The sequence below is a fragment of the Staurois parvus genome, unplaced genomic scaffold (genome assembly GCF_062004578.1).
Source record: "Staurois parvus isolate SC_StPar_1 unplaced genomic scaffold, SC_StPar_1.0 ptg000397l, whole genome shotgun sequence".
Classification (NCBI taxonomy): Eukaryota; Metazoa; Chordata; class Amphibia; order Anura; family Ranidae; genus Staurois; species Staurois parvus.
Genome location: NW_028318193.1, coordinates 3,493,750 through 3,520,834, shown reverse-complemented (window position 1 = coordinate 3,520,834; position 27,085 = coordinate 3,493,750). Strand labels below are relative to the sequence as shown.

The following is a 27,085-nucleotide window of genomic DNA, read 5'->3' as shown; positions in this document are numbered from 1 at the left end:
ATGGGGCCCCCTACTGACCCCGGGCCCTTGGGTTTCCAAATGGTCAGTCCGCCCCTGATGACACTTTAAATATATAATAGAAGTCAGCCTTTAAAGTATATTTAAACCCAAGAACAACATTTTTATATTTTGCAGCTTAGCAGTCCTTAGATGTGGTGGCTTCATTGGTTTTGGGAGTCTTTTTTCAGGATTCCCCCCCCCCTGGTGTGATTAACACATTTTCTGTCCTATTGTGACAAATCTTACACACTGTACTTTATCTGTGTAGAAGCAGTGTTGTCACGCTATGGCAACAAGTGTTTTAGGTCTACAGAACATCCCCCCTCTCCATATCTCCGTAACAAAGGGGGGGGGGGGGTTCTCTAGTCCACAGAGAGAACTGGAAACAATGCTAACTGACAAAAGAGTCAGAGTACATAGGAAGTAAGGAACTAGCTTGATTTCTGTCGGGATCAATAGAGTATTTTTTTCCACTGATCACATCTAAAGCTGAACTCCAGGAAAAACAATTTTGGGACATTTGCTGTGTAAAATGTAATCACCTCTAGCCATGAACATCCAGTGTGTGGCTGCTACTCTGTTTGGTAAAGCTTTTACATAATTCAACCCCCACAGTACTAAAAGCACCAAACTTCTTTGAAGTCTTGCATTAAATTTTCAACAGAAATGTAAATGATCGCTTTCTAAACTAAGTGATGAATCCACCCCAAACTAATGTAAAATATTTTAACTATTAAAAAAGGCTATATAACAAAATTCAATGTAAATGCAGTTGTGTATTTATAAAGCAGTTCATCTAAAGCTCAACAAACATCCACTGCAGGTGCATCTTCCTGGGCCATGTGTTTTAAATGATAGTGATGACAGTAATACTGGGTTGATTTACTAAAGCTGTAGAGTGCAAAATCTGGTGCAGCTGTGCGTAGTAGTCAATAAGCTTCCAACTTCAGCTTGTTCAATTAACCACTTCCCATCTGGCCCGTGTACATAAACGGCTGGACGGGAGCAGTGGGTTGCCATTTATAAACAGCACCCGCATTCCTTGCCTGGGAGTGTGCGGCACTGTGATCTGGTGCCTGCTGCGTCAAGTGCCCAGTGTGTCCGATCGCTGTACTGGACCTCTGTGTGAGGTCCCGAACATGTGATCACTGATTGGCCAATCAGTGATCACATGAGCAGTAGTAAACAAGATGTCCATTCCTGACATCATTGCTTACTACTTGTGAAATCTGTGAATAACAGAGGTCACATGGTACAAGGCTATTCACAACAGCCTTGTACCATGTGACAAGCTCTGACCAATCAAAGCTCTCACAGTATTTCTTAATGGCTGCAAAAATGCAGCCGGAGAGAAGGAAAAATGATTGCTTTTACAGCCTTTATAGGTATAAAAGCAATCAGTGTAAAAAAAAAAAATTTTCATCACCCCCCACAAGTAGTACAGTGCTAGTACTGCTAGGGTGACAGTAAGAAAAAAAAAACCAAAAACATAAATAATAATATAAAAAAATAAAAATGTAAAAGCTTTTATGTGTAAAAAGCAATCAGTGTAAAAATCAGCAAAAAATGTGTAAAAGCAATCAGTGTAAAAAAAAGAAAAAAGAAAATCATTACCCCCCACAAGTAGTACAGTGTCACTATGGTGACACTGTACTGTTAGGGTGACAGTATGTTAAAAAAAAAAAAAAACCCATAAATAATAATATAAAAAAATAAAATAAAAATGTAAAAAAAGTTTTGAAAAAATTATAATTTTTGGTTATAAACTAATTTGGGTTATTTGTTTTTAAGATAGATGAGTACATTTGGGCTAAGATTTATGAAGAAATATAATTTTTTTGCTAAATTTTATAAGAAAAACTTTTTTTTTTGAAATTTTTGAACATTTTCATTTATATAGCAAAAAAAAAGAAAATCCCAGTGGTGAATAAATACCACCTAAATAAATTTTTTTCTGTCTCAAAAAAATGCTAAAACATTCATATGGGTACAGTGTTGCATGACAGCGCAATTGTCATTCAAAGTGTGATAGCACTGAAAGCTCACAATTGGCCTGGACAGGAAGGGGGTGAAAGTGTCCAGACTTGAAGTGGTTAGGCTTTGACAATAAAACCCGGAAGATGATTAGTTCCTGTAGAGCTGCACCAGATTTCTCTCCAGTTTTAGCAAATCAACCCCATTGTGCTTTGGATTTAGACTACAGCTTTTCCTATGCTAGCCTGCATGTACCTCTTATACTGATCATACACAAATTTATTTTGTCAAGCCAACCAATAGTTTAGCCTGCAGGACGAACAAAATAAACCAAACAGATTCCTCCATTTATACTGTATAGTGATGGAGGGAATTTCCCATTGTGGCTAATGCAGCCAATGCCAGCAGTGGGTTAATGATTATTTTGTCCAGCTCCTTTGATTTTTCATTCAAAAGATGTTGGATGGTAGGGTAGCATCAGGGCCACCCACGTAGAAATGTTTTCTAGTTCATCAGGAACCAGCCATTCACATAGAGTATGGCTAGCTTTACTCTGTGTCTCCAAGCTCCCTTTACCTGTGTCTATTTTGATCAATCCCTAAGGATATATAGATTATATAAAGATTATATATATATATATATATATATATATATATATATATATATATATATATATATAAGATTTCTCCTGTTATCTTCTGTTCTTGTGTGTTTCTTTGGTCTTCTAAAATTGGTACTTCTCATGTCTGTTCCATAGCTCATGCTCTTCATCTGTCTGAAACATGACCCAACTGTCAGCCCATGTTTTGCATTTGCCTGAACTTTGCCTACCTCCCACTGTTTATGGAATTTTTGTGCTTTATCACCTCATCACCAGAGTGGCAAACCCAGGGGTTCCCTGTCCTGGTAGTACCCAACTGCAAAGCTCTAACCTCCCTATGTAGGTTCCTGGGAAAGACACCAAACCTTGGAGGAGCCCATGCTTACTTCTAACCAAGAGGATCCACACAAGTATGTGATCAATGCTCAGGTTCTAGGATTCTCCAACCCTGGAGGTCCTGATGATAGTTATTTCTCAAAGTTGATGGTCTATTTCTGATGGAGGTCTTGCCCATTCCTTATAAATGAACCAGCAGCTTACATTTAATAGTGGCCCTATCAGCTGCCCATATATACATTCCATTACCTTTTAGCTGCCTGGGAGTGAAGAGAGGAAGCCCTGGGTAGACACTATGGGGTTAATGTACTAAAACTGGAGAGTGCAAAATCTGTTGCAGCTGTACATGGTAGCCAGTCAGCTTCTACCTATAGCTTGTTCAATAAAGCTTTGGCAATAAAACCTGGAAGCTGATTTGTTTCTATGCAGAGCTGCACCAAATTTTGCACTCTCCAGTTTTAGTTAATGAACCCTTATGTCACAACATGGAGATGACATAGGGCTTAAGACTCTGTGCCTGAACAACCAATTACCAGTCACTAGTGTGGTTACATAGGGGGAAGAAGAGTGAGTCACATGATCCTTATACCCAGAGGTACAGGGTATTTCTCTTCACTTCTGGGAATTGAGCAGAATGACAGGAAAGCAATGGAAAGGTAGTGGCACTGCCATTACAGTGAACGTACCGCTATTCCCTGAATACATCTAGCCAGGGGCGGACTGACCATTAGAGCACTCGGCCACTGCCCGAGGGCCCAGGGTCAGTAGGGGGCCCCATGAAATGCCCCTGGTACCTTTTATAGGCTTTTTTGGGTGTGCTTTGAGTGTGGTCAAGGACACAGGGGCCCCATGATCCCCTATTGCCCGGGAGCCCCATGAGTTGTCAGTCCTCCCCTGCTCCTAGCACAGGGATAAAGTTCTGTCACTTACTCCTCCCAAAGCTTGCTAAAGTTTAAACACCCCCTGTACCAGCTCACTGCTTGTGTTCAATAGAAAACAGTATTGGCAGATCTCCATATAAAACTACAATACTTGCCAGATGTAAGCTTTTCAATGGTATAGTACACTCCTATTTTGAAGTTTTGGATATAGTATGGAAGGGTTGACATTTTTCTTAGGTTTTTATTTCTCTCTTTTTGATTCCATTGGGGTGATGATTTTTCACTTTCTGACTCTGTGATGATACCTGTACATGAAATGGTGGATGGGAGGTGCACATAATCAGGACAGGCAGGCACAACAAAAACTATGTTACAACGTTCTAACCCTTCCTTAATCTACTGCAAATGGGATTTGTTATTTTGTCTGTGTCCCCTTTCAAGAGATTTGCTATCACATTTTGTCCTAAAAGAAGCAACAATAAAAGCTTGGCAGAGCCTCTAACTCTATCTTAAACAAAATAAAAGTGTTTGTCTGGAGTTGGGCTTTAAAATGTATCTATGGTCAAAAATTAAAAATCATATTCATTTACACATTGTATTTAAATGATTTCTAACCTACCCCTTTTTACTCTGATCGATCTGGACGTTTGTACAACTTATTTTGTGAAGATCCCCACTGTAAGTTCAGTTTTATAGTAAAATCCTTATCTTAATAATACATTCAATTTATATTGTTAATTAACCACTTCCCGCCTGGCCCATGTATATAAACGGCCAGACGAGAGCAGTGCAGGAGCGGGTAGACTTTTATAAACGTCCTCCCCTCTTCCCTGCCTGTGCACGCTCCCTAGGAGCGCGCTGCACCACGATCACTGTACGGGACCTCTGTGTGAGGTCCCGATTATGTGATCACTGATTGGCCAATCAGTGATCACATGAATAATAGTAAGCAAGATGTCACTTCTGACATCATTGCTTACTACATGTTAAATCTGTGAATGATCACAGAGGTCACATGGTACAAGGCTATTCACAACAACCTTGTATGTGACAAGCTGTGACCATTCACAGCTCTCACAGTATTTCTTAATGGCTGCAGGAATGCTTTAATGATTGAGAAATGATTGCTTTTACAGTTTACAGCCTTTATGGGTGTAAAAGCAATCAGTGCAAACAAAAAAAAAAAAATAACTCTTCATCAACCCCCACAAGTAGTACAGTGTCACTATGGTGACACTGTACTGCTAGGGTGACAGTATGGTAACAAAAAAAAAAAAACATGAGTAATAACATTAAAAAAAAATAAAAATGTGAAATTATAAATTTAAATTTTAAATTTTAAATTATAATTTTTGGTTATAAAACTAATTTTTTTTTTTCTACTAAAAAGATAGCTGAATACATTTTGGCCATGATTTGTGAAGAAAAATTATATATTTGAAACATTTTATAAGAAAAACACTTTTGTTTCAAAATGTTTGGAATTTTTCATTCCAAAAAAAGCAAAAAAATAAAACTCTAAGTGGTGAATAAATACCACCAAAATAAAGTTGAATCTGTCTCAAAAAATCCTAAAAAATTCATATGGGTTCAGTGTTGCATGACTGCGCAATTGTCATTCAAAGTGTGATAGCACTGAAAGCTGAAAATTGGCCTGGACAGGAAGGGGGTGAAAGTGTCCGGACTTTACGTGGTTAAATGTATCCAAAGCCAAATGTTTGTTTTTAGTTTTGGAACTCCTTTAGGTTTTTATTACTGTCTATGTCTCCACCAGGGTGATTCACCGTTTCCCTCTGTCCTAGGGGCTCTTTTCACTTGGGCTGAAAAATAAAGAAAGTCCAAAAAACAGGGCCATGTTTTAGATTTTAGTGATGCTCCTTTGTATTGTTTCCAGGACTATGGCATTTCTCCTAAAGGAAGGAGGATGAGACCATGTGCTTCAAAAAACAAAACAGCCCAGGTGGACAGAAGTGTAAGAGAAGCTTCAGAGCAACTCCGCCCAGGTCACCACCAACGCATTTCATCCCATCCACATGACTTATGACTACACCCTGTGGGCGAGGTGAAACACATCAGGGGGCATGGCCTGGGAGGAGTTGGACTGAAGCCAGTCTTACTTTCAATCCTTTTTCATTTAACTGTGCACTTAACAAGCAAAGGCTCTCTTAGCACTGGCTACCCAGAATCAATGTGAGTCACGGGACTATCATAGGATGACAGCTTGGATCGGCACTCACAGTTTGCTTGGTTTTTGGCATTTCTCTGGTGCTTACAGGGAGAACGTTAGCCTATATGTTTCTGGCCTTGTGGGAATAAGTGGCCTGTTCCATTGCGCAATGTAGTTATATTAGTGATGAAAGTTTTGTATGAGACCGTGGTAGTGCAATGAGGAGTTAATGGAAGGAAATGTAAGAAAATGTGAAACCAGAAGGCCTGTGGCGATCACAAAGTAAAAATAATGGTGTTCTGCCCAGGGGCGGACTGACAACTCATGGGGCCCCCGGGCAATAGGAGATCATGGGGCCCCTGTGTCCTTGCCCAAACTCAAAAAAGCCTACAAAATGGTACCAAGGGCATCTCATGGTGCCCCCTACTGACCGCGGGCCCTCGGGTAGTGCCTGAGTTTCCAAATGGTCAGTCCGCCCCTGGTTCTGCCATATTAGTAAAGGCAGACTATGGTACAAGTTGATGCTCTGTGTAATACAATCATTTCTGTCTGATTCAAAAGCATTGCTCTGTGTAATAAAATGATTTCTCTCTGAGTCAAAAGCTGAGTGACTACTATGATAAATGGGGTTGATTAACTAGTTTACTTTCACTTGATGTTGACAGCACCATATCCATAAATTAGAAGCACTTATGCTGCTGTATAGATCAAATATTGGCTTATGTGGCTACACATACATCTGGTTTTGTATGACAATCACTTCCAGCAGTGGGTTTTATCCAGAAGTGACATTTGTATACAATAGATGCAATGCATGCATTTACACTGTTTGATGTGTGTTTGTGACATCTTTTGAAGTACTTTGAACTAAAATATAGAAAAAAAAGCAAAAAATTATTCACAGTTTTTTTTTAGCCGGTATTAAACCCAAATCCAAACATTTTAATATATTACAGCTTACCAATCATTAGACGTGGTGGCTTCATTAGTTTTCTTTTCTTAGGCTTTCTTCCCTCTTTTCTTCACCTGGTGATCTTGCCAGTAACACATCTCCTGTATTAGAGTGCCTCCATTATGGATGAAAGAGTACAGGGGCACCTTTGGACAGCAGCATTGACATTCTGGGGGGGAGGGGAGTGGTAAATGTACTAACAGATTTAGATATACTAACAAATTGAAGCTAGGCTCTACTTAATACTTTATAAGCAGTTACAGCAACATTTTTTTTTCTTTTGCGATAAGGGTTTTACATAAATAAATAAAATAAAAACTGATCATTGTATGCACCTCTGTAAGTGGTAAATGGTTTGTCTCATCCATGTAAGTAATACATCTGCAGGAGAGCTTGTTCTTTTGAAAAATAACAGACATGCTGGCTGGATCACCAGGTGAAAATAAAAGAAAGCCTAAAAAGGAAACCAATGCAGTCACCACATCTAAGAATAGGTATGCTGCAAAATAATACATGTTTGCTTTTGGGTTTAATACAGCTTTCAGTTAATGTAGCTGTTACGATGTGTCATACACATTTTTTTCCTTTATTTTCTCTAAAATGTATAGTAACATAAGATGTACGTACCTTGTAATAACAATGACAAATAGACCAATTTATATTAAATTAATGCTACAATAATATTTCTATAAAGAAGCAATATTCAACCCAAAACCAAACATTTATTATATTGCAGCTTACCAATTCTTAGATGTGGTGGCTACATTAGTTTTCTTATTTAGGCTTTCTTTCCTTTATTTTCACCTGTTGATTGCCAGTAAGTTTGATATTTTTTTCAAAAGACCAAGCTGTCCAGAAAAAGTGGCAGTTAGAGGGTTGAGTCAAACCATATAACACTAACAGGAGTGCTTACAATGTTCAGCTTTTATTCATTTATGTAAAACCTTAATTCCACTTGGAAATAAAAAACTGTTGGATGTAAATTGATTAAAAAGTGTTAGCTGGAGTTTGGGTTTAATTTGTTAGTGAAATCTAAATCTGCCAGTTCAACACTACCCTATCCCTAGACTGACAATGCTGCTGTCCAAGTGTGGCTCCATTGCTCCTCCATCCATATTAGAGACACCCTAAGACAGGAAATGTGTAACTAGTCAGATGACCATCTGACAAAAATGAAAAGTAACGCAGCCACTACAGGTATGCAACAATATAGTAAATGTTGGTTTTTGGATTTAATACTGCTTTACCCACTTCCGTACGCATATATGTTGCCTCTCGAAGGGTGAGCTTTAACGTCTAGTTGCCTCATACATGAGTCCCTATGTGAACATTTTACGAAGCTGAAAGCGGGCTTCCTGCACACTCCCAGCACAGTTACTGGAAAAGCTCCTGATGCATACTTGAAATTGGGAGCTTTCTAATCATGTGACCGCTGTGACTGCCAGTGGTCACATGATCCGAATGCCCGTCTTCACCTCCCGGCATTTAGAACCTGTTAAAGGCCCAGGAGACTGCGGGGAGAAGAGGTTAAGCACACTAGATCCTTGATCAGGCAAAAAGGCTATGATATACTTTTATGACAGGTGCTGCTTCTTCTACTTCATGCATTTACAAAATTGTAAAAACTACAACATTGGAAAAATTACATTCTGTAAAGCATTAAGTAACATGTCGACTTTAAATACAGTAAATTAAACTTTGTTCAATAAATCAAGCGAATATTCACATTAATTATCCAAATCACATGCAAAGCAAATCCCTATTCATTCTGAATACCCAATAATGTGCAGATGAAATAAGTAGAAAGGAATTTGCTTTTCACACAACTAGATAATTGAAACCAATATTCTCTTGATTTATTGAGTGAATTTTATCAGCTCCTTAAATAAACCAATCTCAATGATTCTAGTGTTTTCATGTCAACTTTGGTAAGTGAAAGGAAAGTCCCATCCCTTGTCCTGAGGACCCATCTCCTGTTGCATCAGATGTAGAATCCTGACCCACCATGACACACATAGGAAACAAGCGTGGGATCAGACAGAAGGTACAAGTACCAGCTCATCAACAAATGCCCTTTACTGCAGACAACAGATTATATGGGTTTATTGAATTGCTATGTCTGCTTTAAAATGAGCCTAGTTGTCTTGTGTTACTTGTCCCCATGGAAATCCATAAAGCAGAAGTTAGCGCACTCTGACTACACTGGTGCCTTTGGAATCTAGGGTTAATTGGGTCATTATCAGTTTACACGACCCATAATTAATCCATTATCACTTTACAAATGTAAATCTTCTTGTAAAATGTGTGTTTAAATTGGTGCTTCCTCTCCTTTTTTTAAAAAAAAACTTGTACACAGATTGGGGAAGGGTTGGAACCCTTTTTATTGCTGATTGTCTCCCCATTAAAAATATATTTTTTACACTATTAAAATTGGGGCATAGACAACAAAAATCACTTTTTTTGTAGAAAAGGGACAATGTGATGACCTTTGATTTGTGCTAAACGTGTATTTCACAAGAAAGACTAACAATAGGTCGAAAAGCCCATTCTGATTAAACAAAACTATGTTTGTAACAACCAATAAGATACATTTATTTATTTCCTTCCTAGCATTGAAAACCTGACAGCTGGAATCTGATTATATATTATTATTATTAATAAGGTTTTTTAAAGGTTTTCCAGAGCAAGTGTACAACAATGGGTAGCTACGTCGTTATCACATTACATACAAAGAGCTTTCATCGCAGGCACATCTTGGTTTACAATATGGGTAAAGTAGGAAAAGAATCAACATATGGAAAAACCATACAAGAGATCCAGTATAGACAGTTATGAACTACAAGATACAACACAATTAGCGTATGAAATGTATTATAGAATCCTGCCTATTACAAGATCCAAAATCGACAGGCCAGGTGTGGCAAACTAGTTATCCCACACGTTTTCAAATGTAGCAGGACACCCCCTATGTTGGAAAGTAACATACTCTAGTCATAGTGTATCGTCCAAATGGTTAATCCGTGGAATCTGATTATTTATAATGAGAAACACAGACACTTATCACCAACTTTTAGAAATCCCTAATGGAGCCTTCTTTGTACTGCACATGCATTTGTATACCTTACAATGCTATACAATATACGTGCTACAGTATGCCACAGGAAAACCTTATTTATTTATTTCAGGTACTTATATAGTGCTGTCAATTTACACAGCGCTTTTACATATATATTGTGCATTCACATCAGTCCCTAACCCTCAAGGGGTGTACAATCTAAGGTCCCTAACTCACATTCATGCATACACATACTAGGGCCAATTTTAAACAGGATCCAATTCACCTACCAGTATATCTTTGGAGGGTGGGAGGAAACCGGAGGCACAGGGAGAACATGCAAACTCCAGGCAGGTGGTGCCGTGGTTGGGATTCGAACCAACGACCCTAGTACTGCCAGGCGGAAGTGCTAACCATTTAGCCACTGCGCTGTCCCATTATTAAAGTAGACCTGAACTCAAAAAGTGAGGAACTTTTGGAAACATCTAAAAATGTTTGTGCCTAAGAAATAACCTGAAAAGCTACCTTTTTGTCCTGGATTATGCTTGAAAACCAATACTGTATTTTCTTATATGTGAATGTGTCCTGAAAGTCCTGTTGGGAAGGGTTGGAACCCATTTTCATTGCTGATTGACTGCCCATTAAATAGTTTTTCCTGCAGTTCTAATATGTTCTCTTGGATGAAGCGTGAAGAATTACCACTAAAAGTGCAAACCAATAAATCAGTTTGTACTCTTCTATCATTTAGTCTGGTGCTCCTTCTGTCGGTATGTTTTTTCTGTAACCTGACCAGTATTGGCTGGAGGGTATCCCTGTCTGTTGTGAGCAGCCTAACCTTTAGCCAGTGGGCCAACCAAATATTTTTTTTCTCTTCTCACTACTTATATGAGGGCCTACTGAAAGTAGTGCAAAAGTATAACTTTTTTAACTTGCATGGGTCGTTCAAATTTCATATGCTGGTAGCGTAACTCTTCCTCTATAGTAATGGATTCCAAGCAGAGCAAAGTGCTATAATTTTTTATTTTTTGACAAAGGAGGGATGCAGGCTGTCTGAAGTCCACAGAATGCTACAGAATGTTTATGGAGATGACACACTTGACAACAATGACTGTAGGAACCCAGTTCCAGCACATTGCTTCTGCTTGGAATCTATTATTTACCTGCGATGAAAACGAAGAAGAATATGATTTACTATAAAGGAGGAATTTCTCTACCAACATGTGAAATTTGAATGACCTAAGTAAGTTAACAAAAATAGGCGAGTCCACTTTTGTATTACTTTTGGCACAACCTTCAGATGAAAAAAGATTAAAGTCCCATCACATCTTGGATGTTTTTTTCTTCAATGGAGTATGACAACCTTGGTCTGGTTTTAATGCTCTATATGTTTCTGATGGATAGAATACCTTAAAGTGTCACTAAACCCACAACAGTAAAATCAGTCTGTATATGCAGTAAAGAATGCTGGTTATACTCACTGTGGAACCTAAGAGGTTAATTCTCCACACTGTGTAATAAGGCTGTTTGATCCTGTCTTCTCTGATCCCCCTCTTCCTTTGCTGTCCCCAATCCATCTGCGATAGTTAGAACACTAGTGGCAAGTCTGCACATACTTTGGTGTGTATTTCTATTTTTTTTTTGGGGGGGGGGGGAAGGGTGCATGTGATCAGCACAGGGCCAATCAGCACTGTCCAGACAGAGGGTCAGGGATCATACAGCCTCATAGGACAGTCAACAGCGAATGAAAACTTCTACATGATTAACCAGTGCTCGGCTGAACACTGATAGAAGTCACAAGACTGCTATACACTGCTGATGAGAAAAGATATTTAGCAGTTTATATTTACTTAAATAATTGCATTTCCAATTGCATTTCATTTCCATAGATTGAATGCAGAGTCATGGGTTTAGTAACACTTTAACTCCCTTGGTGAGCTCTGGGACAGGAAGTGTGGATAAATCGTCCCAGCAGCCACATGGACAGCACTTTGACAGGGGTGCTAACCCTCCCCATTACATCCAAAACAAAATGAAGTTTTATTGATTTTTATTGAACTTTTATGAGTATTCACAGGTTCATTGTTGATAATTCCTCTCTTGATGCACCAAGCTGTTAATTTTACTACAGGCAAAGCACAATGACTAAGTACATCCCAAGTGGCCAGCAGTAAAAGGGAAATCTGCTCGTACACTTTGTTTAGTAAAGCATTCCTGAAAAATATACTATCCATTAAAGTCTACTCTTAAAGGTATTTAATGTTTGCTGTGTAGTTGTAACAAGGGAATTTATTACATGTTGCTCTCTCACATCTCTTACTTAATTATTAATCCCATTGTAATTAAATGTAAGTTTCCTTTACTTAACTTACTCTTTTTTTTATTTGAAGACATGCAATGAGACAAGTAATCCCTTTGCTATTGAGGATCAATACTTTAGACTTTCATTGCATTAGAGTACCCATTAATTCTATGCAAAAATTATTAGTTGTCATTAAAATTGTGTATATATATATATATATATATATATATACACACACACACATACATATACATACATACATACAGTTGTGTTCAAAATAATAGCAGTGTGTTGAAAAAAGTGAATAAATCTCAAAATCCTTCTAATAGCTTTTATTTCCATACACACAAATGCATTGGGAACACTACACATTCTATTCCAAATCAAAACATTACGAAAAATATATCAAATTTGTGTTGTTCCTCTAAAAAAAATTGAAGAAAAGTGAATATTAGACTGTTCAAAAAAATAGCAGTGTTTGTATTCTTCTTTACAAACTCAAACATTCACTATATAAACTGAAAAATGTTTGAAGATTTTGCTTTCCTTTGAATCACTTAATTAATATTTAGTTGTATAAGCACTGTTTCTGAGAACTGCTGTACATCTGTGTTGCATGGAGTCAACCAACTTCTGGCACCTGTGAACAGGTATTCCAGCCCAGGATGATTGGACTACATTCCACAGTTCTTCTCTATTTCTTGGTTTTGCCTCAGAAACTGCATTTTTGATGTCACCCCACAAGTTTTCTATTGGATTAAGATCCGGGGATTGGGCTGGCCACTCCATAACGTCAATCTTGTTGGTCTGGAACCAAGATGTTGCACGTTTACTGGTGTGTTTGAGGTCATTGTCTTGTTGGAACACCCATTTCAAGGGCATTTCCTCTTCAGCATAAGGCAGCATGACCTCTTCAAGTATTCTGATGTATTCAAACTGATCCATGATCCCTGGTATGCGATAAATAGGCCCAACACCTTAGTATGAGAAACATCCCCATATCATGATGCTTGCGCAACCATGCTTCACTGTCTTCACAGTGTACTGTGGCTTGAATTCAGTGTTTGGGGGTCGTCTGACAAACTGTCTCCGGCCACTAGACCCAAAAAGAACAATCTTACTTTCATCAGTCCACAAAATGTTGCGCCATTTCTCTTTAGGCCAGTCAATGTGCTCTTTGGCAAATTGTAACCTCTTCAGCAAATCTTTTTTTCAACAGTGGGACTTTGCGGGGGCTTCTTGCAGATAGCTTGGCTTCACATAGGCGTCTTCTAATTGTAACAGTACTCACTGGTAACTTTAGACCTGCTTTGATCTTCCTGGAGCCGATTGTTGGCTGAGTCCTTGCCATTTTGGCTATTCTTCTATCCATTCGAATGGTAGTTTTTCGCTTTCTTCCACATCTTTTAGGTTTTGGTTGCCATTTTAAAGCATTTGCGATCATTTTAACTGAGCAGCCTATCATTTTCTGCACTTTATATGTTTTCCCCTCTCCAATCAACTTTTTAATCAAGGTACGCTGTTCTTCTGAACAATGTCTGGAACGACCCATTTTCCTCAGAATTTCAGAGAGAAATGCACTGTAACCAGCATGTACAACATTTGCTGCCTTCCTTCCTTAAATAAGGGCAATAATTGCCACCTGTTTTCAAAGAATGAATGACCTCACTAATAGAACTCCACACTGCTATTATTTTGAACATGCCCCTTTCAATTAGTGTTTCAATTACACAGAATCAGCAGCATGCATGTCATGACTGTTGGGTCTGTTGGATTTCTATTACTCTACTACACCTGCTAGTAAATTATTTGCCATGTAGAAATATCATTTCTACCAAAAACAGTGATTGATCAGGTTAGTGATGTCTGACTGCTATTATTTTGAACACAACTGTATATATATAAAAACATTTTTTTCTTTATTTATGTAAACATTATAAATAATTTTTTTTCCTTTTTTTTTTAACAAGTGATCACATAATCTCTGTTCTCAACTGCACAAGGGGCTTAGAGATCTGGGGGTGGAGAAACGGCAGTACATGGATCTTCCCAGTGAACGGTTGTTACAGGGGAGGGCGTGTCAGTACAAGTCTGATCACTGGAGAACAAGTAGGCTGTGCTACCAGCACAGTTAGAAAACTGACCCTGCTGAGATGGATGTGCTTTTATGCCTAGGGTAGGCACTTTGAAATAAGAAAGCAGGAGGACTGGCAGGAACACAAGATATTTCACACAAAAGAAGCAATACAAAGAGATCAGGATACTTTTTAAGAGACAGACACATATCAGGAATATAAAATGTTGGGGTAACATATTCTTTTAATACAGTATAAATCTGAAAAATGTACTGTTTTAGTAAATATACCCTACTGCATTGTAGGATACTCTAGACCAGCAATGGGCAAACTACGGCCCGCGGGCCGTATACGGCCCGGCGGACCTTTTAATCCGGCCCGCGGAGCTAGGCTCCCGCTAGGCTCCTCTCACAGTCCGCCCTGAAGACCGGTGTAGCATGAAAACCTGTCTCCTATGAGGATCTGTCCCCCTCAACGTATCTGCGCATGTGCCGGAGATCGCCGATCGGCTGCTAATGCCTGAAACTGGCACATGCGCAGATACGTCGAGGGGGACAGATCCTCATAGGAGACAGGTTTTCATGCTACACCAGAACGGCGCAGGAACACGGCGAGAGGAACGCGCGGAGCAAAGGTAAGTGAATTGACACAGGGGGGACATGGGGACTTAATATGGGGAATGAATTACTATAGGGGGAATGAATTACTATGGGGGATGAATTACTATATGGGAGATGAATTACTATATGGGGGATGAATTACTATATGGGGGATGAATTACTATAGGGGGGATGAATTACTATAGGGGGGATGAATTACTATGGGGGATGAATTACTATGGGGGATGAATTACTATATGGGGGATGAATTACTATATGGGGGATGAATTACTATATGGGGGATTAATTACTATGGTTACTATGGGGGAATATTACTATACTTACTATGGATGACACATACACATCATTCATCTACTATTGGTCCGGCCCCCGGGTCCAATATATGAACCCATTGCGGCCCTCAAGTCAAAAAGTTTGCCCACCCCTGCTCTAGACCTTGATGATATTTCCAAATCGTATGTCTGTCACAACAGGTGAGTAGACATTGGTATTTATTACACTGCAAAAACTGGGGTTTTGATTTACTAGAGCAGAAAAGAATATTCACGTAGCATGGTGAATAGTTTACTTAATCCAAAATTCTCAGTTAGTTTATGGGAAAAAAAGAAGCTGTGATTTCCTGAACCATTTGAAAGCAATAGTCCTGTGTTTCTCCCCATACATGACTCAAGATTATGACAGCTTCATCTTATTCACTAAGCTAAGTGAGCACTCACTTTGCTAAGTGGCTTCCTTCTTCTCCTTTAGTAAGCCATATTGTTCATAGCTGACTCCCTATCCTACACTTGATCTTAGCCAAAAGGCCGAGAAGCGATCTGACTCCCTATCCAATCCACTAAAGCCCATTATGGTCGCTCAATGGGATCATTTTAGTCAAAGAAGTAGGGTCTGTTCACTTTGCAAAATCTTGATTTTTTAGTAAATCAACAGCTTGAAATAGCCACTAACGTATAATGATAAGCAGCATACAAAGTAACACATTTTATGTGATGAGCCCACTTCCATCTTGTGTGTGTGTATGTATATATATATATATATATATATATATATATATATATATATATATACACACACATACACATACATACATATATACACACACACACACACACATATATATATATATACATATATATATATATATATATATATATATATATATATATATATATACACACACACATATATACATATATACATACATACACACACACACACAGTGCCTTGAAAAAATATTCATACCCCTTTCAATATTCCACATTTTGTGATATTACAACCAAAACCGTAAATGTATTTTATTGGGATTTTATGTGATAGACCAACACAAAGTGGCACATAATTGTGAAATGGAAGGAAGATGAGAAACGGTTTTCCAAATTTTTTACAAATAAATATGTGAAAAGTGTGGCGTGCATTTGTATTCAGCACCCCTGAGTCAATACTTTGTAGAACCACCTTTTGCTGCAATTACAGCTGCAAGTCTTTTTCAGTATGGCTCTACCAGCTTTGTTATAACCAAAACAGTAAATGTATTTTATTGGGATTTTATGTGATAGACCAACACAAAGTGGCACATAATTGTGAAGTGGAAGGAGAACGATAAATGAGCCCATGGTAACTCTGGAGGAGCTGCAGAGATCCACAGCTCAGGTGGGAGAATCTCTCCACAGGACAACTATTAGTTGTGCTCTCCACAAATCTGGCCTTTATGGAAGAGTGGCAAGAAGAAAGCCATTGTTGAAAGAAAGCCATAAGAAGTCTCATTTACAGTTTGTGAGAAGTCATGTGGGGGGACACAACAAACATGTGGAAGAAGGTGCTCTGGTTAGATGAACTTTTTGGCCTAAAAGCAAAACGCTATGTGTGTGGCAGAAAGCTAACACTGCACATCACCTTGAGCACACCATCCCCACCATAAAACATGGTGGTGGAAGCATCATGTTGTGGAGATGCTTTTCTTCACCAGGGACAGGGAAGCTGATCAGAGTTGATGGGAAGATGGATGGAGCCAAATACAGGGCAATCTTAATAGAAAACCTGTTAAGAGTCTGCAAAAGACTTGAGACTGGGGCAGAGGTTCACCTTCCAGCAGGACAACGACCCTAAACATACAGGCCGAGCTACAATGGAATGGTTTAGATCAAAGTATATTCATGTGTTATAATGGCCCAGTCAAAGTCCAGACCTAAATCCAATTGAGAATCTATGGCAAGACTTGAAAATTGCTGTTCACAGACGCTCTCCAACCAATCAGACAGAGCTTGAGCTACTTTGTAAAAAAGAACTGGCAAACATTTTACTCTTTAGATGTGCAAAGCTGGCAGAGACATCCCCAAAAAGACTTGCAGCTGTAGTCGCAGTGAAAGGTGTTTCTACAAAGTATTGACTTAGGGGGGCTGAATATAAATGCACATCACACTTTTCACATATTTATTTGTAAAAAATTAAAAAACCATTTATCATTTTCCTTCCACTTCACAATTATGTGCCACTTTGTGTTGGTCTATCACATAAAATCCCAATAAAATACATTTATGTATTTGGCTGTAACATGACAAAATGAGGAAAATTTCAAGGGGTATGAATACTTTTTCAAGGCACTGTATATATGTACAAGAATACACACACACACACATATATGTATATACAAGAAGTATACACTGTATATACCGCTATTATCTACATATATAATTTAGGTTCAGTGGCTCCAGAACTAACAGAAACACAAATATGGCTTGTAAACCAACTTCCAAGAGTGAGCCGCCACCAACACACGGCAGCAGTGACTAAAAAAAAAAAATTTGGAATACAACGCTAATTTATCACATAGGGAAAACAATAGGTTCTATTCTGTGTTTAAACAACCACAATATTTTCTTGAGGGGAACTGAGGCATCATGAGCGATGTTATCCCTAAGGGAAAAGAACAACTGTACTGGAAATATTTCTTCCCCACTTTCATGACTGGATTATGTTTTAACAGTTTTACCACAACAAAGGATTTAATTGAAAAGCAAGTTCGGTGCCAGATAAGGCCACATGCAATATTATTTTAATGAGCCTTGAAGAGAACCAACAATTTTAGATCAGAGGTACAGTAGAACGGATGAAAAAAAAAAAAAACTTTTTGAAGAAATGACTTACTTGTTTCTCAAAAGCAGTCGGCACAAGCCGCCGTAATTCAGACAGGCTGTTATTGATACGATCTCGCCGGCGTTTTTCTATAATCTGTTAGAAAAAAAAAAAACAATGTGTGACAAACCAACAAGAGAGCAACCTTAACTCATTACATGTTTATAGCAGGAAGGTTCTTGAAGTTTCCATGCAAATTTCAAACATGCAATAATTTGGAGTCCTAATTAAGAAGCTTCAAGAAGAAAACGGTTTAATAAAGAATCCTTAAAGCACATTTAAAATTGTATTTCGCAAGAAGACTAAAAATAAGTCAAAAAGCCCATTCTGATTAAAAAAACTAGAGCAAAGAAACTTTCAGAATATGTTTGTAGCAACCAATACGATGCCTACTTTATGTCCTTCCTAGCATTGAAATCATGACAGCTGGAATGCGATTATATATAATGAGAAACACAGATATTTATCTCCTATGTTTGGAAATAATTAATCAAGCCTTCCCTTTAATGCATATGCGTTAGTATGTTTTACAATGATGTATATGTTCCATAGTTTTCCATAGCAAACTTTTATGATTTAATGAAGGGAATGCATAAAGGGAAAAAAATGTATTGATCTTGGAACCACTTTAAAGTAGACCTGAATTCAAAAAGTGAAGATTTGATAACATTAAGGAACATCTAGAAATGTTATTTGTGCCTTAGCAATAATGTGAAAAATGTACCATTTGTCTTGGATAGAAGAGATAGAAGTGGACTTTCTTATACTGTATGTGACTGTGTCCTGATACTCCTGTTCTGTAGGCGTATATTTGCAGTGTAAGATCACCTAAGGCCCCCTGATTGCTAGTCACAAGATTAGGAGTGAAGTTTGGTGATGTCACTACTGTGTTCACATTTCTTTTGAGGATGTTCTGGAGAGGAACCTGTACCTGAGCGCCTGAATTGCAAGGATATCCCTGCTTCTAATTAATTCTGTGGATCTGCTCTTCCTCTGCCTTTTTCGCTGCTTCTTGTATTTTACTTAATCAGTTATCAGATAACCAATCATTGGGGGCAAATCTAACATTATGGGTATGTTTTGCTTTTCAGCTCAGTGTACATCTAGAACACTACTTGCAAAGAGTCTTTTGAGTTGATTTAATAAAGGAAAATGGGCTGTTCACTTTGCAAGGGAAGCTTCCCCAGAAATTTGTGTCGCACGAGCAAGGAAAACAAAAACAGCATTTTTGCTTGCATATGATTGGGTGATGGAAGAAAGTAGAGCTTCTCCTCATTCTCTAAGCTCTGGGGCAAATTCCCTTGCAAAGTGAACAGCCTATTTGCCTTTAATAAATCAGTCCTCCCTGTGTTTACGGAGGATAAGTAACATCCTTTCAAACAATTTGGGCAAAGGCTAGGTTCCCACTACTGTGTTTTCCCTGCAGCCTATTAATCTGAATGGCCTGCTGTACTTGCGGAAACGCAGGGAAAAGGTCCCTGTTCCTATTCTAAAATCGCAGCCACAGGGAACCGCATAGTGCTGTAAATTTCCCATCATGGGAAAGTGCCCTGTGGTTTCCAGTGCCTGGGTGTACCTTTAAGAATTAAACGCACCTCCATGCGTCTGCTAAATGCACCACATTTTTGCTGTGGGGTGCAGGAAATTGTGCAATTTACATGCAGTCCCGCACATGCATAGATGTAAACCCAGCCTTAGGCAGGCCATACATTATGTAACTTTTTTTTACTTCAACCACAGGTTGAAGAAGAGAAAATAGCTTGATTCTCAACACAGTTAGGATTGAAGGGGGAATCCCCCCCGCAGTGCTATTGTGTCCTGCCGGTGAGGAGCGCAGGGAGCCTTCCCCATTGCCAAAATACAATGATCACTGCTTGTGGGTGAAAAAAGACCTTGACAGGCTAGTGGTTCTAGAGTCAGTCGATAGATTGACTTCAGTACTACCAGCCTTGCCATAGATGGATCAAAATTCAGATGGTTCCTGCCAAACCGGCGTGATTTCAATTCGTCAATGCTCAGCTTTAGTGTGTGAGAGCATCATATTGTGAGCTTCTTAATGGGACAAGGACTGAATCATTCTATGTACTTTGTAATGCATTATGTAATGTTTTAATATACATTATAAGGTATTCTACCAAAAACCATGAGCTCAAACAGAAAATTTTCAAAGAATATCCAGCTCCACAAATAACACATGTAGTAAAAAAAATAAATACTAATTTGATTAAATATAAAAGGTATCCCGTCTGCGTTACGGGGGAACATGTAAGAGGTACATGCGCGGACTGCGATCCGTATCTGTATATGACTTGTTATGCCTTTCATATTTCAATAAAACTTTTTTTGGAAAAAAAAAATATATAAAAGGTAAATCAGGTATAGGAGCTGATATGTTATGTAAGCCAAATGGCTCAGATTAAAAATCATAAATATATACATATATACAAACCAATGTTTGAACCACTATAAGTATTTGGCTTCAATGAACCATTGGTACTACTAAATACTTTAGTACTGATACTTTACTAATGACACCATTTATTTTTTATGTTATTACTCCAGTTCTTTATTTGTTCTTTTGTGTATGCCTTCCTGTCTTCTGTGTTTGAAACATTTTTAAAGATATGTTGATGTATTTAAAAAACAGGGGATTTGATTGGAGTCATTTTAGTAGCAATAATGCAAATCATTTTATTATAAAGTTAATTATTATTATTATAATATATTTAAAATATTTCTACCTTTTTTTACTTTGACCAATTCTTTCAATTTATTGATAATTATTTCATATCTGTATAATTATACAGTATATATATGGAAAAACTAACAACACAGTAAATTAGTTCTTTCCAACTGATGTTTTATTCTAGTAGGTAAAGATCTGTCTTTGATAGAACTAAAAAAAACCCTTAAAAATTACTACTTTTATTTAATGTGCATACATGTGAGAAAACATTTCCAGGGCACGTAGCCAACGTAACATCTATTGTTACATTACAATTATATCACGTTCTGTACTGCCTTAACACACAACACCTACCAATGGTTAAGAACTCAATTCTATAGAGACCAGTATGCCTGAAAAAAGAAATGTCTGTGTTGCCCCACAGCTACAGATTAGTATTAAATATGTAAGCTCTGTCTGCCATTCCAGTGCATAGTTACTTACTCAATAGATAATTTGGGTATGTCTCCGTGTTAAATAGTTTTGGTAAATGTAAATGAGGCTGTACAAAGGTTGTACTTAATAACTGTGTGATTATAATTGTATAGTGTATGGCCATCTTAAGTAAAACCTAAAATGTCTTGTTCCCAAGCCCAAGCTTTGAACCCCCCTCAAACCACAATCATAAAATATTTTAGGACCTTCTTTAGTCATGGATTTCTGATTTTAGATAAAATATTTGAAACTATGAAATGTGATGGAAGGTCTGTTATTCTGTATAAACGTGCACGTCAATTAGAAGTTGCAAATGTACTTGGGCCCTATGATGTCCTAGGCCCATTCACAGACTTTGTACAAGGATACAGGGCACACATGGCATGAATGCTGCTCATTAGCAAAAATTCCCTCTGACATATAGGGGGAGATTTACTAAAACTGGAGAGTGCAAAATCTGGTGCAGCTCTGCAAAAAAGACAATCAGCTTCCAGGTTTCATTGTCAAAGCCTAATAGAACAAGCTGAAGTTAGAAGCTGATTGGCTACCATGCACAGCTGCACCAGATTCGGGGTGCACCACTTTTAGTAAATCCCCCCCTTAGTATGCACCAGGGGCGGACTGACCATTTGGAAACTCAGGCACTGCCCGAGGGCCTGGGGTCAGTAGGGGGCCCCATGAGATGCCCCTGGTACCTTTTTCATAGGCTTTTTTGAGTTTGGGCAAGTACACAGGGGCCCCATGATCCCCTATTGCCCGGGGGCCCCATGAGTTGTCAGTCCGCCCCTGGTATGCACAGACAGACTGGTGCTTGCCTTTCCTTTATGGCATAACCACTGAATACATTTCCAAATTCTGAACTGACAGATCTTGCCAGGAGAAAAAGTTGAAGAACAAGTCATCAAAATCTGTAATTATCTGATATACAGTATAAAGGCAGAGGAGAGCATAAAGAATGATTTGCAACTCGGAGCCTGGATCTAGACTATCCATTTCATCTAATGTTGGACATCACTGAATCACAGAGAAGTCTTTCAAAAAGTTGGAAAAACTCTGTTAAGGATAACGGAGGCTTTTTAGGATGGAAGTCCTTGTTAGGAGTACCCATAAATTGCCTGATTCTCATCTGAGTGTCGCACTGGGCTGTCAGATTGGGATGAGATCTGGCTGTTTATGGCCAGCCCTACCCCTGTCATTTACAATGATAAATTGTAATAACACATAAAAATCAGCAATTTTAACCAAAATAAATAAAGCAGAGAATAAAGATATAGTGTAAAGTGCAATAACCCACAACAGTCAACATTATTTATTTTGGCTGCCGTCAGATCAGTGAACGATTTATTCTGATTTGTTTCTATGTTGTTACACTCTGAGGTTGATTTACTAAAACTGGTGCGTGCAAAATCTGGTGCAACTCTACATAGAAACCAATCAGCTTCCAGGTTTTATTGTCAAGGCTTAATTGAACAAGCTGATGTTAGAAGCTGATTGGCTACTGCTGCACCAGATTCTGTGTGCACCAGTTCTAGTAAATCAACCCCTATGACTCAATGCGGCCAATTTGCTAAAGAAGAGATTTCACTTTGCACAGAACATTTTCATTCACCACAGCAAACAAGTTAAATCCGTGTTCACGTTAATCAGCCAATAGAAATCCCTTTTTTCTCAATTTGCCTTGTACATGATTGGCTATTTAAAATGAACATACTTTCACATTATTCTCCAAGCTAAGTGAATATTCTCTACTTCCTTAGTAAATCAGCTCCATTGCCATCAGGAGTTGAATTAGGAATTTCCATCTACACTCCTTATTGACTTTGTAGACTTAAACACAAATGCACACACAATTACAAATGTGTTCAGTAAAGCAAAACTACAATAACAACAGCATCAGCAACCAGAAAAAGCATATAAAACAATTCATTCATGGAAGCTGTACAAATCACCAGTTTTAGTTCTTACAATTTTCTGCTTTCAAAAACAATATTTAAAACCACACTGCTCTTACCCCTCTCCGTTTCTTCCTGGCCATTATCTGTGATGTTGTTGTCGGCGAGTTTGAACGAATTAATGAGCCGCTGCTATGTCTGTGAAAAAAAGAAAAGAAGAGAAAAGTAAAACAAGAGTCAAGAGTGTCAGGGAGTTTGTTGTTCTTACGCTTACCAGATGGAGAAGACTCCGCTTTGTGATCCTCTGCAAGAAGGAGCCATGCAATGCCCAAAATGCAATCCTAACTTAATTATAAGTCATTAGAATCATAATCCGTGTTCCCATTTAGAAGTATAACATGAAAAGTTATGTCATATTATACAGAATAAATGTCCTTTAAAAGAAAAAGTGGCTACAAAATCTCTATTACGGGAGGTCCCCATATGAATTGATTGTGCTGGGTTATATTTTTTAAACTATTTACTGCATTGGTAATATATACAATTTTTAAAAAAAGGTTTAAGTGGGCTCTAGGGAAACATGTAAAAAAGACTTTAGTTTGCAAATCTTGTACTTGAAATTCTTTTATATTCCATCTCCGATTATGTGCATTGTTTGAAATCAGAGATGGAATAGAGTAGAGATTTTTAATTCCATATATAGTATATAGGACACACACATATGTATCTATCTATCTATCTATCTATAGACATATGAAAACAGGACCCAAGAACCTGGTGCCATTACCAACTAGATTCACCACTTTGAAAGTCAAAACAAACCTACTATGAGCAACAGTTCTGGGTTTTGTCATTGATACCTGTTGCAAAGAAAGGTACCAACCTGTTGGATAAGTTTAGCTGATTGGCTGATGCACATATCACTCCCTATCCTACCTTCTTCTAATTTATTTACCTACTTGCAGTGGATAGAAGTAGTGCATTTCTACAAAGTTATAACAAATATAATAGTACTACAAAATTAACATTTGAATGATCATTTTCTTTTTCTTGCTGGTCACATTTTATAGTAATACCTACAGGTATTCTCTGTAGAAGACCAATGGCTAATATCTGAAGTAGCATCTTTCCAATGAGCAGCCTGTGACAGATAAGGATTGGTTTCCTAGTCTGGATGATATAGATCACAGCAGACTTTGGAAATCCCTCTTGAAATGATTCACAGTTCCTGCCATATGTGATGAGGTGACAGACTGAGATTCATTAACTGTCATTAACAGTATCTGACAAGATATCACAAAAAAAAAAAAAAAATAGGAGCGATCTATTTATAACAGAGCAATCTGATCCAGTGAAATGACAGTTAGACAGTGTCAGAAAATATATTTAATGTTGTGAAAATACTACCCCATATTTTTTGTAATACTTGTGATGGTTAGCAATTCCGCCTGGCAGTACTAGGGTCGTTGGTTTGAATCCCAACCATGGCATCACCTGCCTGATGTTTGCATGTTCTCCCTGTGCCTGTGTGGTTTCCTCAGGGTACTCCGGTTTCCTCCCACCCTCTAAAGACATGCTGGTAGGTTAATTGGATCCTGTCTAAATTTTCCCTAGTATGTGTTTGTATGAATGTGAGTTAGGGACCTTAGATTGTACACCCCTTTAGGGTTAGGGATTGATGTGAATGTACAATATACATGTAAATCGCTGCATTACTTGACAGCGATATATAAGTACCTGTAATAAATAAATAATAATAAATATGTGCGATAACCTAATATATTCCAGAGGACGCACACCCCAAAAGTCGCTTGGATAAACGGGGCTAATAGACTAACACTTTATTCATCTTTGATATCATTGCTACACTTCACTAAAATGACATCTATAGGGTATAAGAAAGGTAAGAAAATTCATAAATCAAAGATGTAACTTCAGTATATACACATATATTATTATTATTATACAGGCTTTATATAGCGCCAACAGTTTGCTCAGCGCTTTACAATATAAAGGCAGACAATACGGCAACAATACAGTTCAATACAAGAGGGTTAGGTTGATTCCTACTGCAGCCAGGACTTTTCTACATTGAGGGAATTGCTAAACTTTCTTGGCAGGACACATGCCCACTCTGCCGTGGTTTATTCCTTATAGATACTGGGGAAAGGATGACATTCTTGTCCCTAACTGCCTGTAAACTGAAAAGGGAGACTAGCAGATAAGCTAGTCAGTGGATGCACAGACACGTCCAACTTCAAGACACAAGAAGTACACACACAAAAGCATCGAAAACTTGTGAAGTTAAAAAAATCGCTTGCTTTTATACACTTTTAGCCATTTAAACAGTACCCTATATTCCACTTGTAATTTGAAAAAAAACAAAAAAACTAAATTCATAATATTTTTTTTTTTGGGGTTACAAATTAAAAATAAATCCTATTTTATTGGCTGTTGCCACTGCATATTATATATATAGAATTTTTTTGAATACCATAATAAATTAAGCCTTTATTCAACTAACGTTTGCAGAGTGGATATTGATCTACGCACTGGAACATTCAGCTGGACTGAACATCTATTTATTTTGAGTAAAGCTGGTCTGTTTTCATGCAATTATTACCTAATTATTCAACACAGGAGCTGTCCTTAATAAGTTCCTCAGTTGCAAAATATAAGCAGACACCTAAGTAAAATATATTGAATCGCATTCATCTACGAATTCAAAAAGCCACATAGGTTTCCTATATCAGCATAGACACAGGCTGCAGCAATACTATTTACATAATAGTGCAACATACATATATTATATATTAATACTGAGCCATTCAGCTCAGTTCACACTGCTGCGACTTGGGATCCGACTTGTGAGACCCCAAGTCGCATGACATGTGAAATCCCATGTCAGTCAATGAGAGCTGTCTTAATTAGCGACTACTTCAAGGCAGCTTCTATCCAACTTGTGCCCATAGACTTTAATAGAAGTCGCCTCCAAGGCGGATATTCATCTATATTGATGTGATTTGGGTCCGACATTACAGGAGGATTACCCAGGCATTCCCTAAAAGTTGCTTCAGAGTTGCTTCAAAGTAGTACTCAAGTCACCTGGCAAAGTCGCACAACTTTCAGGTAGCAGTAGTGGGAACCGAGACTTAGTGTTTCATTTTGTGAAACTAGGAAGATCCAGTGGATAAATCTAATGGTAGCCAGACATGCTTGGAAAAAATGACTGATTTGTATTCCGATTGATCTCTCCCAATAGGGATAAGTGATCCATAGCACACACCTCAGCTGATCAATATGCCATACAGGGAATACGTTTTGAAAGTTGGAAGATAAGATAATTATCACTTACATCTCTGTTCTCACCAAGCAGTTTCATAACCCGATCAATTGAAATATGATCAAATTCATGACCAAAGCAACTCATTCCTGCCAATCAATGCTTATTGATTAATACCCAATCAGCCCTGGATGATTGACTCTGATTGAAGCCGATCTAAATCCATTGAATCCAAACGGATTGGAAGGGAGGTTATGCATATTTGATTGGCTGTGGATTTGATGGTTTTGATTGCATCGCACATCGATCAGATATCAAAAATCAAAGCATGTATGATCACCACTAGGGCTTTATAATCTGACTATACAATCTTTGCCACTTTGGGTTTACCTAACCTATGTAATATGAGGACAACCTTAACCTATCTGAGCCGTCTGTCTCCAATCAAGCATGCTCCTGCACTACGGTTGTAAGAGATTGTACAATCCGGTCCTAACATGTATGGGGAGCTTTAGTATCTTTTCCTTTACACTGTCTTATGCAATAATATTACATCTGGATTTTTTGTGTGTGAATATTAAAGTAGAGCATCTTTAAAAGAATGAATATTTCCACAAAAAACTGTTGCGAAGTGCGCAGAGCTGTTTAATAAGCGATC

General features: G+C 38.0%; 1 protein-coding gene across 1 annotated transcript in view; it reads right to left on the bottom strand.

Annotated features, from left to right (window-relative positions):
• The window catches only part of HEY2 (hes related family bHLH transcription factor with YRPW motif 2), a 41,050-nt gene that overhangs the window by 13,574 nt on the left and 391 nt on the right, over positions 1-27,085 (bottom strand). The window contains exons 2-3 of the mRNA XM_089686444.1: positions 23,264-23,342; positions 18,105-18,188 (exon numbers count right to left, since the gene is read on the bottom strand). Coding sequence (XP_089542570.1) covers positions 18,105-18,188; positions 23,264-23,342 — 163 coding nt within the window. The remainder of the gene's footprint in view (positions 1-18,104; positions 18,189-23,263; positions 23,343-27,085) is intronic.